Genomic DNA, 14,831 nt, shown 5'->3' with positions numbered 1-14,831 from the left:
AATATCCCAGAAATTGATTCCTGTGGTCACAAAACAACACACCCGTATACAAAAACACTGAGATCAGCTGGTGATGGTTTACTGATGGCAGATGATGTTCAGTGTTCGTACCATGTTTACAATGTTAAACCGTATCGTTGGTAAATGCCATGCACATAAAGCAGCAAACATGCACTGAAAAATACTTGCTGAAGAAAATTTCAAAGCATCATGAAGCCACAGAAGAGGAGCAGCGCCAGATGTCCAATATCAAGTCACAAAGTTAGTCCGGTGCGTAGATCCAAAAATAACATGAAGCCAGCAGAAAAAACAATCCGCACATGGTCAAATACAGGCCAAAACCTCCTCAAAAAATCTTTATTATAATGCTTAATCAGAGGCCGTAAAAAAGTGCAAAGTGCAAAACATTTTCGAGACAAAAGCTCTTCCTCGGTGCCAAATGGAAAGTATCACAAAAGAATTGTCAACAGACTTGTGTAGGACGAAACTGCTTTGACAAGTTCATACAAACATAATGTTTCGCAAAAAACAACTACAATTTACAACCAAGAGCTTTCAAAAGCTATATTTTATAAAATTGCTTTACAAAACAGCCTTTTGGGAAACTTTGCTGTAGTTAAATAACAAATCTGAATGGTTTTAGCATCAAGCATCTGTCTGAACCCAGTTTGTTAATTGCAAAAATACGTCCATTTTCAGAGATCACAGGAAATATTCCCCAAAATGGCTGTATACGCTAGTTCAGTTGGGGTGATGTGCTTGGTGTCGTTTCTCTCAGCATTCTTCTCTTGAGTAAAGCATTTAACCCCTTTTTGCTCCACTCCAGGGGGTTGTTCACATAAGAAGTCTACTGTAAGTCACTTTGAAGAAATTGTCAGCTAAATGACTACTGAATAGTTAAAAGAATGGATCTGTCTTTTAGTTGACTAGAGGCCTCTATCACACCTTTAGGGATGGGTGTCCCTGGCATGGGGAACTTACCGAGTTAACAATGCCTTTGAGAGCTTGAAAGCCTCCTTTGACTGGGAACACTTGCTCTCTGGTATCAGCCACATCGGCGAGCTGTTGGCAGACAAACAGAGAGATAATAATAACAGGGCTGATAGCCAAGCAGGGAAAAAAAATGTGCTGACATTTCCTCTCCTTTAACTCAGTTTGTCATCGCTACAGAAACAGGAAGAGAGCAGCAGTCCTGTAATTACAAGCAACTCTGCAAAACCCCTGCACTTGGTGAAGCTTTAGAGAGATTTTTAAGTGTTAATCACACGTTTTCTGTGTAGCATTCGCAATATTTTAAAATCTGCTGGAATGCCAGTATTACCTGTTCTTCATCAAAGTCCTTTACGCCGACACAGTACACACGGGCCCCATTCATCCTTGCTAAATCAGCCTATATACACAACAAACAGTCATAACAACGCAGTTGTTAAATTAAGAAAAATATGTATGATTTTAGATACCAGCTCACCTCCTCCTTAGTGAGTTGATGGATATATGGTTCAAGCTTTCCATCAGTCAAAGCCACAATGATGCTAGAGGACTTTTTTAGCTGTTCTTTCATTTGTTCAGTTGCCTGGAAAGAGAAAGGGAGTGATAGTTGTGCGAGTAGAAACATATCTATTTTCTCAAAAACTGCAGGGATGTATAAAAATGTAGATATAAACACACATACACATATTTAAATTTTCTATCATTGTTTCAAAGACACAGAAATCATCTTGAGGCCAGATTCAGGTCATTGAATGTGGTGTGTTTACTTAGAAAGATGTAATTATACCTTATCTTGGTCATGAGGGGAACCAAACAGTTTACCATGTTTTATTTTGTTTATTTCAGTACAAGACTAAAGTCCAGGAAATACAGTCAATTGAGTATATTTACACTCCTGTTTCTGCACAAAATGTAAGTTTTTTTATATATAAATTAATTTTTCCATTCCACTGTTTATCATAAAAAAGATGTTATTTACCTTTTTAATTCCTTCATGCATGTAGGTTTCTCCTGCTGGTTTGACTGCATTTAAATCCCTCAGTCCTTTATTTATTTTTGCCCTGGTCATGTAAAGCATGGAATCAGTGTACATGGAAGAAATATTCTACTAAATGTTATGCTCACAATAAGATGTAATGGTAATATAAGTGTCATGTAAAACCATCTACATATGAATGAAACCTTTGCACCATAAATATTTACTCCTCTTTAATGTACTGTACAACACAAACACATGGTGTATTACTAGCTTTCTTACACTAGAGACTGCAAACACTTCATGCAAGCCTGATTTCGTACCTGTCTCCAGTGAGCTCTAACACAATCTCTGCTTTCGATGAAAACACTATGAAGGACACTCGCATATTTGGACTGGAATGAAAAAATGGGAAAAATGGAAAAACGCTGTAAATGAATGACAAGTGGAAAATCAAGCCCTGCTACAAATTCTAGTTGGACACATGTTTTTTAACAACAGCAAAAGGCTCTTCAGAAGAGACTTGATTTTATACTTTATTAAAAAAGCCAAATACAAGCATTGCTGCAAATGATGCGGAGAAATCCTGTGATGTAGAAAGTCTAGCTGTCCTCATGCTCCTTTCGCAACCATAAGAGTTGGTTCATGCGTAAGATAGCCAGTGTGATCAGCTAATAAAAGCTTGTGACTGGGAAAAAAAACCCCTTCTGCCTGGACCAAGGAAGTGATTAATTGATATGCAGACAGGAAACAGGTTGTCATTTGTGATTCATGCAGACATCCTGTTGGTGATTATATTTATACCTGTCACTTCCTATATATATTCCTCCTACCTTTTGCAATAAGAGAAGGACAAACAAGCAGCCACACAACTTTTCTGCATAACAGTGATGCAATACGTGCATTTGGACATATGTCAAGTTTAAAAAGTAGAACAATGGCATTAAAACTGGTATATTTCACTGTTCAAGCTATCCAGTTTAGTTTAAAAGTTTTAGTAATTTTGTTATGTTTTATAAATAATTTTCATTTAGCTTCAATTTTTTTCTTTTCAGTTTTAGCCTTAGTAATAATTTTAGTACTTCAACAAACATTTTATTTCAGTTACTTGCCCATGCAACATTTCTAACATTTATTTCAGTTTTATTCCAATTAACTGAAACCATTTTTAACAGTTTTAACTTAAATGCTATCATACATTTACAAAACCAGGGATTTTATTTCCTAATGATATTGGAACAGCATTCTTTGCTCAGAAAGAACTGACACATAATCTGACAACAAATATATAGCTGATTATGACAAGTACATTTCAATGAAGCAGTTGGTCTTTTTCGCAACCTTCTGTCACAAAAGCTGACACAGCATAGGAACATGTTGGGTTCCTCTACACATTTTAAGTCAGGTCTCAGGACTGAGCATAAGGAGAGGTGCTGCTTTTTCTCACTCATGACATCCAATCCACAACCATCCCCCACATGAGATACTCAGTGAGAATATCCAAATGTATCCAAGCAGCCAAATTTTGGTAACAAAAATCAGATGAAGAAGAGGCAAGGGAACTGAACATTTCGCAGGCTGATTAAGTGATAAATGCAACAATGACTCCCCAAATGGTATTACGATACCCTGCGTGAACAAAAAATTGTCCTGAAAAGGAAATGACCTTGAATGTTCCTGCATATATAAAGAATACAGATGTACTATAACCTACTTGTATCGTCTTTCAGCTTGGTCCCATATTACACCATCAGATAATACAGGAACCCCTTACACAGCTCTTCAAGGTAATTCCTAAATGATATATTCATACAGCAGGTCCATTCAATGCTTAAAAAAGCACCCTAAAAAGAGCCAATGACCAGACCACATGGCACAACAGAAGACCATCAAAGTCTATGGCAGACTGCACTGGTCTTCCTGCACTCATGACTTAAAGTACATTGGCTGCGTCTTCTCCTTTCATGTGTGAGGGATAAGTGTGCTGTTGGATGGTTGCAGTGCAAATGGCCATTCTCACAGCCCAGAAGACTGAGCCTCCTTGCCACCCACTCCCACCTGCTCCCTTTGCTATTTTCTCAAGCAGACTGCTTTCTTCTGGCTAGGTCGCTACCATCTGTACTGGCACATACATTGAGTCAACGTTACATAAGTTCACATTCATCTGGCGATTTTTTTATATACATTTTGGGGTCCCCCCCCCCTGCTGTGTAGCCAAGTTAGCATTCAGCTTTGATTCAAGTGATGGATGACTTTCTTTGATGTGGTGAATTGGGAGATACATTCAGAATTGTACAAGCAACTTGTCAGGAAGCATAAAGCTAGTATTTACCTCACAAATTTCTCTGTAAGATTTTTGACGAAATCATAGATCTGATTCCAGTCGGTCGAAACACTCCCAGATCTGTAAGGAAGCACATGAAAAACAAAGTCAGCACTAAAGAAAAACCAGCTTGAGGCAATTATATTTAAACCCTTAAGTGAAATGTCCCCATCTGGGTATTGTAAGAGTTTTGCTGTTGATTACTTTGTGGCAAACAAGCTGCTGAGTCCGTTACACTTCAGGGTTAACATGGTCTCAGTGAAATGATGTCTATCTATAATGGGCTAAGGACAGACCTTGTGCTAGAACAACAACATACAGTATGAGTCAAGGCACTTCATTATAACTACAGACCACTTCAATTCCCAGTAGCACTCAGTCCTTAAACCATTGCATCATTCCAACACCAAACATCAAACTAGCGGGTCAGTGGTGGACGCCCAGTTTATACACAACAGCAAATGAGACAGACAAACTGCACCAAAAACATGATATATAAATTACTGTTGATTACAAATAAAAATTTACTGTAAAAAAAATGGTAGTATTGTGAAATACGATTATAATTGAAAAGGAATGTTTTTCGATTGCACTATATTTTACAATTTATTCCTGTGATGGAAAATCTGAATTTTCAGCAGCCATTATTCCAGTCTTCAGTGTCACAGAAATCCTTCAGAAATCATTCAGTTTAATATTTTTGGGGAATTCTCGGAAGAAAAGAAGAGTACAAGAGAACAAAATTTACTTGAAATAGTCATCCCTTGTGACATTTTAATTGTATTTGCTGTCACCCTCTATCTATTTAATGCTTCATTTTTGAATAAATTCATTTCTTTTGTATAAAAATCTCACTGATGCCAGACTTTTGAATGGTAGTGTAATTCCAGAACAGAAAATGTTATTGCCCATTAACAAGACTGTTGGTAGATAACAAAAGTGGCACATATTAACTGGCCAGGCTAACATCGTTATTAAGCAATGCTGATAATCTCTAAATTGTCAAATATTAGCCTATTAACTAGCCTGGCTGAATAAAACAAATAATTTTTACATTTTAAGATTTTAGCAGATAAACAAGATGAAAACATCCAACAAAGCATAAAATGTATTGTCATTTTCTTGAACAGAAAGAAAACTATAAGCATTTACAATTATTCTGTGGGTTTATATGAGCTATTATGTCAATTTATTGTTCTTATTGGCTCTTATTACAAGGATGCTAACACTTCTGTTTGGTATAGTGTTCAAATCATGTTAAACTGGCAAGTAATGGGACAGGTAACAGAGAACACACAACTTTTGCCAAGCTAGAACTCCAAAGCCAAAAAGGTCTATAGCAAATACAAAGAACACCACACAAATCAACATCAAATGAAGCTGTGGTATAATGAATGCCTAGCCAGAATGCAACTGTATACATACATACTGCGATGATTTCATAATCATTTTGAGTTCTATTCCATTATTGCAAAATATGTACACAACACGATCCATTAATCAATTCAAGTGGAAGTGGACTTCTGCGACATTAACCTCAATGCAACGCAGTGTCTTTAATGAGAAAAGTGTATAAAATATGCCCTTGATGTAATAGCTACAAGGTAATTTAACTAATAATTATAGTCCACTGCATGTGCTGAGAACATAAAACACAAGCGATAGGTAATTAAAAAATCATTTTTTTATGCATTGTCTTCTTCCTTGTCTCAAGCCAAGGTCAGAGAATCTAGATAAGCATTAGTGGGACCATCAGAGAACATCAAACCACATCCAGTAAGAGAAACGGTCTGGACCAGTTAAGGGAAGTTTGATTTCCGACAATTGAGGCCGGATCTGCTGGTCTTGACCAGTCATTATGCATGGCTGAGTCTGTGCTGCTCTAAGATCTTCAAAAAGTGGAAAGAGCATATCTGTGCCATCATCCTGTAATATTCCCGGACAGGATGGAGGACTGCACTGAGGCCAACAAAAGATTCTCAAAGGAGTGCAAGTTAATATGAAACAGTACACATGCAGATGAAAGACAGACAGTTAAATAGACGTATATACAGATATGTAGACAGAAAAGAGGTACGGATAGTCTTCTTGAACTTGTGCACATCAATTAGATACACAAAAAGAGAATAGATAGATAGATAGATAGATAGATACCCCACTCTTAAAAATAAAGGTGCTTCACGATGCCATGGAAGAACCTTTTTGTCTAAATGGTTCCATAAAGAACCTTTAACATCTGAAGAACCTTTCTGTTTCACAAAAGGTTCTTTGGGGCGAAAGAAGGTTCTTCAGATTATAAAAAGGTAAGAAAGAGATGGTTCCTTAAAGAACCTTTGACTGAATGGTTCTTTGTGGAACCAAAAATGGTTCTTCTATGGCATTGCTTGAAGAACCTTTTGAAGCACCTTTATTTTGCAATCACCAATCTCCCTGTACAAAACTGCTTGTGTCTCAAGTCTCAAAAGGCTTTTATTTCAGCTAAGTGTCTTGTTGTGTGGCTTCTGAACGATGCTGGTCGCCAGCAGTGTCTGGCACAGATGTAAAATCAGGTCAAACTGTAGAATAGCTGACACAGTTATTGGACGCTATTCACACCTTAACCTACAAACACGAGTTTGGTGTGATGTAAAAGACATACATCATTATAAACAGTAACTCTCTGCGTTATATACATATATATTGTCTTGATTACTTTTAATTCAGAGGAACATCAAAACTTGCGAGTACTTACCGGTCCAAAACAAAGTAAAGGTCGTATGCTCCGTGACAAGAAGAGGTTTCTGCTTTAAAAGTTGAAAAACATAAACAGAAGAAAAGCGTCACCGTGGTCGCCACGGTCCAGAGAGTTTTCTTTGTCATGACGAAGAGTTTTGCATCCGCGGTATAAAATAATAAAAGTGGACCTAAAACCGACTTGAATGGCGTTTTCTTATATGAAGTGGCATAAAAGCAAAGTCAAGTTCAAAACAACGGCGCTGTGTCCCCCGGTCTGGCGCAACATGATCCAATTTAAAGCGTTGCAGAAAAGTTCAACATCTTCCTGTGAAACATAGGATATGCAACGTCACTACATCTGATTTCTTCACTTATCCGTTTCACGCCACCCCTAAAACAAACTGGCCGGTGTCGGTTTTTGCGAGTGATGACAACAAAAAGCGAAGTTGTTTGAAAAGTTCCTTGCAAGATTGGGTACTTCACCCAGTTTTTGGTGCGCATGCGCGTCCGCCCAGATGTGCAACAGGGTTTTGATGTCAAAATGCCGTTTGGCTCGCGCACACACCCAGCAGCTGCGATGCATTAACAGGATGTGTGTTTGAATAGGACTATAAAAGAAACAGTGCTTCTTTTTTTCTCGTTGATTCAAACGCGAGAATTCTATTTGGTAGGGTTAACAGTGGCTGCATTTTGATAGCAGACTGTAAACTGACAAGCCCTGTACTCCTGTATGTGGCAAGATATGGCCTTGAGTCATGTTTTGTGTGATCTGCGTGGGGAATTTTTTTTTATGTGCGTTAAATAAGCCATGAAGGTAATATATTAACACCAAGCTGTATTGGGCAATACTAGAAAGCACGCGATTATAACGATTATTTATCCACAGACAATTCAGTGACTCATCAAGGGATATTGTGGTTGTAAAAAACCAAGCAGAGATAAACTGGTTACGTTAAGTTTCTACTGAAACACAAGCCCTGGCCTAAAACCACTTCTTAAGAAACTTGAAAGTTATTTTCTTCACAGCATGATATGTGCCTTTGATTTACATAGGCCTATTTATGTTTTTATATATTTTTAATGTATTAATCAAGTTTCTCTAAGTGTCATTTTATTATTAAAATGGTGTTTGACTAAGATAGAAGATCCAAAGAAAAGTCTCTAGGTCAGAAACGTGTATTATTATGAATATTATATTAATATTCTTTTTCTCCAGCATGTAGGGGTGTTTCTTTTTCTTTATTATTATTATTATTGTTGTTGTTTCTTTGGATTAGCTGTCTGTTTGTGTATTTAATGCAGAACAACTGATAAATAATTAAATGTAAATATAATAATAATAGTGTTTCTGAGAACTTTTATTTGGGGGTTTGTTATCGGGACAGAGAATTGTTTCATTCGTCTGCTTTTCCACTGTACCATGACAGGACACATTTAATTAAGTTCCATTCACATTTTTAATTGCTATAATTACCAGCATCAATGCAAATACATTTTTGTTTTGCATTTCCTTTGATTACAACTTTTGAAAACTAATGTAATGTAATGATGGAGTTACGCTAAATGCAATATATAATAACATGCCTTGAGTAGCAGAAACCATCATAAGCCACCATGAATTTTTAATAAGGCTGTGAATCAAACACAGTCAAATATTCATAATTAGCTTGGATTATACCGATAATTGTCATATATCCAGATGATGGATCTGAAGTGGTATGGTAGTGTAAACACTGTTTGTGTTTTACATGCTTGATTATGGTGATGTACTGAAGATTTCATCGGAATATTGGAAGTTCTATTCCGTTGGTTTGTCATGGACATTTTAATGGTAAGAATAATTGGAAATGCCAGGGAAAACAATTCAACTAATTGTGAAATGCATTGAGGTGTTGAAACTCATTATCAGAGGAGTCCATAACAAAAAGCAAAGGTATCTATAATTTCAGGCAACATTTTCTTTGCTCTTAAAACAGTAAACAACAGCCAAAACAATAGGTATAAAGATTCACACAGGCAAAGAAACATCTTTTTGGTATCAAACTTCTTGTTTCTATGCTGTTACGTGAAGATAATGTTTAGTAATGTCTATAATTTTAAGCGTTTACACGAGCAAAATGGAATGCAATTTGATCATATAGGCCCAAATAATTCGTAATTAGGCATTTTAAATAACCAGGTATCTGGGGCAACTTGTACTGTAAAGGCCTGTACTGATGGGGCTTTTTTTCCTGCTTTAAAATCTTTGTATAATTACTTTGTACTTTTCTCTTTTTTTGACAGCACTCCATATGTTGACCAGCCCAGCAGGAAGTCCTGGTGCTCCCTATGGCCAGTCCATCCCTAGAATGGGATATCCTGTTGGATATGCTGCGGACAGACCTCCATCAGTGTCATTCATTTCGTCAGTACCTCAGATTATCCTTCACAGAGCGTGGCTAACACTCAGCTAAGTCTGACCAGCACGTCTCCTCTTATCTCTTCTGTGCACCCTGAAAAGAGGGATGAATTGTGGCTGAATGGAGTTAATTGTTGCCATGGTTGGGCCTGTCATCTTAATGAGAGGATTCTGCAGAGTGCCTGCTCGTCCTTCCTCTTCTGCGTGGAGCAGGCGTCCGTGAACGTGCCCGAGTAGGACTGAACAGGGGAAAATCAAAGCAGACAGGCTGGGTTCATGAGGATTGACCTGTAAAAAAGACTCAATCAGAGCAGGTAAAAGATGTCGGAAGAGGAGAATGCTCGGACGTGCATGACAAGAGCGAGATACCACAACACATCCTGATCTGGCTATGGCATTTTTTTTTTTGCTTTACTCTGTTAAAAGGCTGGATAAATTACAATGTAAAATAAAATATTTATATAACAGGGAAGTCGAGGTGTCACATACACTACTGTTCAATGCAGTTAGAGTTTGTTAAGTTTTCATGTTTTCAATTTTTTTTATGCTTATGCTCACCAAGACTAAGTCAAAAATACAGTTAAATACAGTAAATAACTTTTTTCAAGTTTTATATATTTTAAAATGTAATTTATTCCAGTCATGTTGGCATAGCTGAATTTTCAGCAACCATCACTCCAGTTAATTTCTCATTATTATCAATGTTGAAAACCGGGAAACCTTTTTTCAAGATTCTTTGATGAACAGAAAGTTCAAAAGAACTTTAGCATTTATTTGGAATATAATTATTATATAAACATTATAAATGTTTTTACTGTCAATTTATGAATTCCTTCTGAAGAAAAAAAAGTTTTTTTCATACATTTCAGGTTGGGGCAAGTTGTATCATGTACTTTTATAATTTATAACTATACTATACACTACTATTAACTATTAAATTTATTGGCCAATTCTTTTTTTACATTCATTTTTTATTTTTATACATAATTTCAATTTGATACTTGTTTTGATAAATGTAAGTAATAAATTGCAGCCTAAACAAAAACTGATTTTCACAAGTAAACCTTGCGAGTAGTCACTAGAATAGAACAACTAGCCCCCGTCTCCTCTTCATAAATATATATATATATATATATATATATATATATACAGTATAATATAATATAATATAATTGCTCTTTACAGAGTTACACAAATCCATTCCAGCTCTTATCAAATAATTTGGTGAACCACTCCAGCACCAGATCTGTCACCCCTCCGCCCTGCCCAGAAAACAGCAGTTGAAAGGAGTCAGAGAACAAGCAAATTAAAATCTGTCTCTCAGCACAATTTGAATATGTCATTTCCTCTCTCTCTGTCTCTCTCTTTGTTTACTCTCTTGACAAGCAGCCTGTGCTGGCAGCTTTGTCCATCAAATGACACCTGCTTCTCCTGATTGTTTGTTCAACTTCCTGTCCAGAGCTCTGTAGATAAATGTCAGTGTTGTACTCCAGCTATCTTTACTTCTTTCATCTCCATCACATCACAAAAATGTCTTATAGGCACTAGTAGATCAACAAAAGGAATAAACATGAATATTGCGGCAAAGGTGTAAGGCATTTATTTCCCTCACTTGAAAATATATAGCACGCACGATAAGCAGATGCGGATGCCCAATCAATAAACAACAAATAAAACCCAATTAATAATACAGCTTCAGTCAATAAGTCATGACTGTGAGAACTCTCTTATTCACACGTAAACGGTTGTAATATCTAGAAAAATCCCTTTGGGGAAACACACTTAGCTTGCAAAGAAACAAGTTCAAAACTGACTAGCTGACGTAATACAAAACAAACAGCCATCTCTTACATGATCCAGTTACATTTGCCCTGGGCACTTTTCCACATTCTGAAATGTATAGTGCTGTCATGTCTTTGCAATCAGTTGTGTTAAAAGTTATTTTATTGAAGCCTCATTTGTGTGCATATACAGTACAACAATGTGGTGTTCTGTGCTATCAGTTCAAATAATAAAACTATCAAGCTTCCTCGGTACAGTGCACATAATATTATGTGAGATACTCTTGTCATTAATTCAACTAATTTATTTGTCAGTTCATTAACCCTAAAACAGGCAACGTGTACCACGAGATACATATTCTTTAGTCTCTTGTAGGAGGCACGAGGAAGAATTTTTCATCCAATACTGTTATCATTATCATAATTGAGGTTTTTTGGAGTATGGGGGTCACATCACTTGGTTCAAATTTTCTGTGCTCGTTTTGTCAGTTTGACCTAAAGCCAACATGTCCGCCCATGGAGCTGGACATTCAGAAAATGTTGAAAGTAGGCATATATTAATCTTACTTTTTTCAGCAAAAAAATGCAATACAACTATTAGTATTAATTGTGAACATTGTCTTGAGATGTTGTTCGTGTTGTTTTTTATCGCATTTTGAAATATGCGTATCTCCTGAGATACGTTGCCTGATTAGGGTATAAAACAAATCGCATCAAGGAGAGCAGATCCCCCTCAGTAGAAAACGCATTCCAGGGTCAGGGGCCCTTAGGGAAGAGCCTTATAGTAAAATAATGAAATAATGCTTATTTTTAGTTTAAAAATTGTGCAAATGTTAATATTTGCATGTAAAACGGATAATATTACATTTAGTTGACTACATCTTTGCATTTTTAACTAGATTTTTCTCTTGCAGGGTTTCACACAGCTCATTTTATGGTAGAATAGGAGTGTCCAACCCTGCTCCTAGAGGGCCACCATCCTGCAGCGTTTAGCTTCAACCCTGATCAAACACATCTAAAAAATCTGACAAAAGTCTTCAGGATTACATTAAAAAAAAAAAATTTGGTACATAAATTACATTATATGATTGTTTAGGGATGGTGCTAAACCGTGCAGGACAGTGGACCTCAAGGGTTGGAATTGCCCACCCCTGAGGATAAAGATGATAAAGACAGATAAAAAAAATTAAAAATTAAAAAAATGTCTATGCCTCAATTTTAGGACACTTAGACATGTCATACATGCAGCATATTTTGAATATTCCATATTTGTTTGCATCAAATACATCATAGAATTATTGATGACTTGGGCTGTTTTTTCATACCCTAAACGGGCAATGTATCCTGGGAGATACAACTCATAAAATCCAAAATATATCAAATATTACAAAACTTCTTTTGAATATGTTTTACTTAAGTCCAGATGATATAAAAAGTGACATGAAATTATTTTTTTGCTGATCATTTTCCACTCTTGCCTGTTTTAGGGTTAAGGGATCTAAACTTTGATATATAGTACACACACAAATGCATAATATACCATTTAAAAAAATCCAGTACCACAAACTGGAAAAGAAATTCCTCCTTTAAATGCAATTACTAAGGTGGTCACACATGAGTTCACATGTTGGCGAAATATCTCCTTAATAAATATGACAAGCTTGCCACCACGCATCTCCTCTGGACTCCTTGAGGTTTCTACCGCAATGTGACAAAGTCTTCAGACAGCAAGAGCCTGCGCAAGTTCCTCTCACTGTCAGCTTGCCTTGACAGCTGCCATTTTCAGTGGCCCAGCGTTGCTCCCACCGCCTGCACAATCACGCACCACGTTTGTTTTTTTTTCCACCTCATCCTTCTCAGGAGTGCAGAACAGAGGTTAGAAAAACAGCAGCGTCACTTCCGATTAGTGGAAACTAGAAGGAGACTTTCTGAAAGCCGCATCTAACTTTATTACAGGGTTGAGAAAGTAGTGCATGTTGGGACCTCCCAGTCGGATTACAGGGAAGGGTTTCTTTATCTTCATTTAAGCTCATCTCTCTTGAGGATTTGCATGTTTTGCTTTATGCTTATAGATATTAAGAAATAAAGAGACAAACCAACTGTTCTGCTTTCATTTAGCACACCAAGACAACCTGAGTGTGATTCTGAACTAGCATGAGCAACACATCACCTGCAATTATGGCTCAATGTGAGGTTCTCTTATTCATTGGAGAGTGCTGTCTGCCATGTCAGTGCACATCGCAGATGATTATATCAGTCATTTCAGCCAAGCAGAATACAAATGGCCAAAACAAGGCAGTCACAGCTGCAATGGTCACTCTTCTAGTACATCCTTCTATGTGGTGTCTGGATTGACATGCACATTTTCAGACAGATGGACATGCACACCTTTTTGTTTTTCCTTTTTTTGAGATGCCAATGAGATACTGGATGTATTTGTATGTGCAAACAACCTAGTATGCTCCATCAATGCACCAGGCATCAGTGACACAAACAACTGTTACCTTTCCAGATGTGCCTGTAGAAACATGAGGATGAGGGAACAACTGCTTTCTTTGAGCATCAAACTACGTAATTTACTATATAACACGTTAGAAACCTGCCAAGAACATAAATATTTGAGTAACTGCCTTGTTTTAGTGGTTTACAAATCTAGCCGTTTCTGATCATTTATTCCTGTATTGTCAAAGCTGAATTTTCAAAGCTTCAGTGTGTCACATGATCCTTCAGAAATCATACTGCTGTTGGGCAGTTTGACCAAAAATCTGTATCACAGTTTGTTTCAAGAATTCTGCCAGTTTCACGGTTTATAACAGCTTGATAAAACATCTGCACGAAACAAAAAATCATACGGGCTGCATGAGAATGCGTGTTCACTCTCTTACAGCAGGTGGCACTCATGGAACAGCGGACGATAGAACATTTCCTTGGTTACCGCTGTAAACAAAGCAGGGCTACACTTTTAAATACTACATTAATATGCATCATATGGAGTTAAGTTAAAAAATTAAATACCATCTAAACTTTTCTGAAGACAGTCAGTTTCCCTCAGAAATACATTCACATAACCCTGCCACCCCAATTCAGTATTCTTTGCATTCGTCTTCAGTGTCTCTGGCTTCTGTTATATGGCAATTTACAGCTGGTTATTTGCCCAGTTAAATAAATAGTTGTGTTATTAACAGTTCTCTAAGCATTAATCAGAAGTGTGTGCAGTTAACAGGGATCTCCTCTCAATTCATGACACTGTTTAAGTTGCTTAGCCATTTGTTCTGGTATGCCAGTTTTTTTAAATTCATACCGTGTGCGTAATTCAACCCGGTTTACCGTTTTAACATCGCCCAGCACTAAATCACTATAATATTTGGTACTCAAGAAAATTAGTTTTTTATTATTATCACTGTCACTGATGAAAACAGCTGTGGAATAGTGATACGCATTTTTGTGGTAACCATGGTGAATAAAAAGTTTAAAACTGCAGAATTTATTTCAATTCTGGCTTCCTTCATATCTTCATAATAGTCATCTCAGTCATCCTTTGTTTAAATATAAGAACAACAACAAGCCAGAATGTAAATGCTTTATAGTAATTTTACAAACTGACAAAAAACAAACCCAGAACAACTTATTTTTATGCGCATTTTGGAA

At 36.8% G+C, this 14,831-nt stretch overlaps 1 protein-coding gene across 2 annotated transcripts in view; it reads right to left on the bottom strand.

The window, feature by feature from the left end:
• Positions 1-14,831, bottom strand: part of antxr2a (ANTXR cell adhesion molecule 2a) — an 88,260-nt gene that overhangs the window by 37,090 nt on the left and 36,339 nt on the right. The window contains exons 1-7 of one of the 2 annotated variants that reach the window (XM_016453601.1): positions 7,021-7,502; positions 4,299-4,370; positions 2,290-2,361; positions 1,970-2,051; positions 1,469-1,573; positions 1,322-1,390; positions 982-1,062 (exon numbers count right to left, since the gene is read on the bottom strand). In XM_016453601.1, coding sequence (XP_016309087.1) covers positions 982-1,062; positions 1,322-1,390; positions 1,469-1,573; positions 1,970-2,051; positions 2,290-2,361; positions 4,299-4,370; positions 7,021-7,148 — 609 coding nt within the window. In that variant the 5' untranslated portion in view covers positions 7,149-7,502. Of the gene's footprint in view, positions 1-981; positions 1,063-1,321; positions 1,391-1,468; positions 1,574-1,969; positions 2,052-2,289; positions 2,362-4,298; positions 4,371-7,020; positions 7,503-14,831 lie in introns of those variants that run through there. The other variant, XM_016453602.1, reaches the window with a different exon arrangement.

Source organism: Sinocyclocheilus anshuiensis, unplaced genomic scaffold (assembly GCF_001515605.1).
Source record: "Sinocyclocheilus anshuiensis isolate Anshui unplaced genomic scaffold, SAMN03320099.WGS_v1.1 scaffold1531, whole genome shotgun sequence".
NCBI lineage: Eukaryota > Metazoa > Chordata > Actinopteri > Cypriniformes > Cyprinidae > Sinocyclocheilus > Sinocyclocheilus anshuiensis.
The sequence above is the reverse complement of the archived record's forward strand: the minus strand, read 5'-3'. Positions and strand labels throughout refer to the sequence as shown.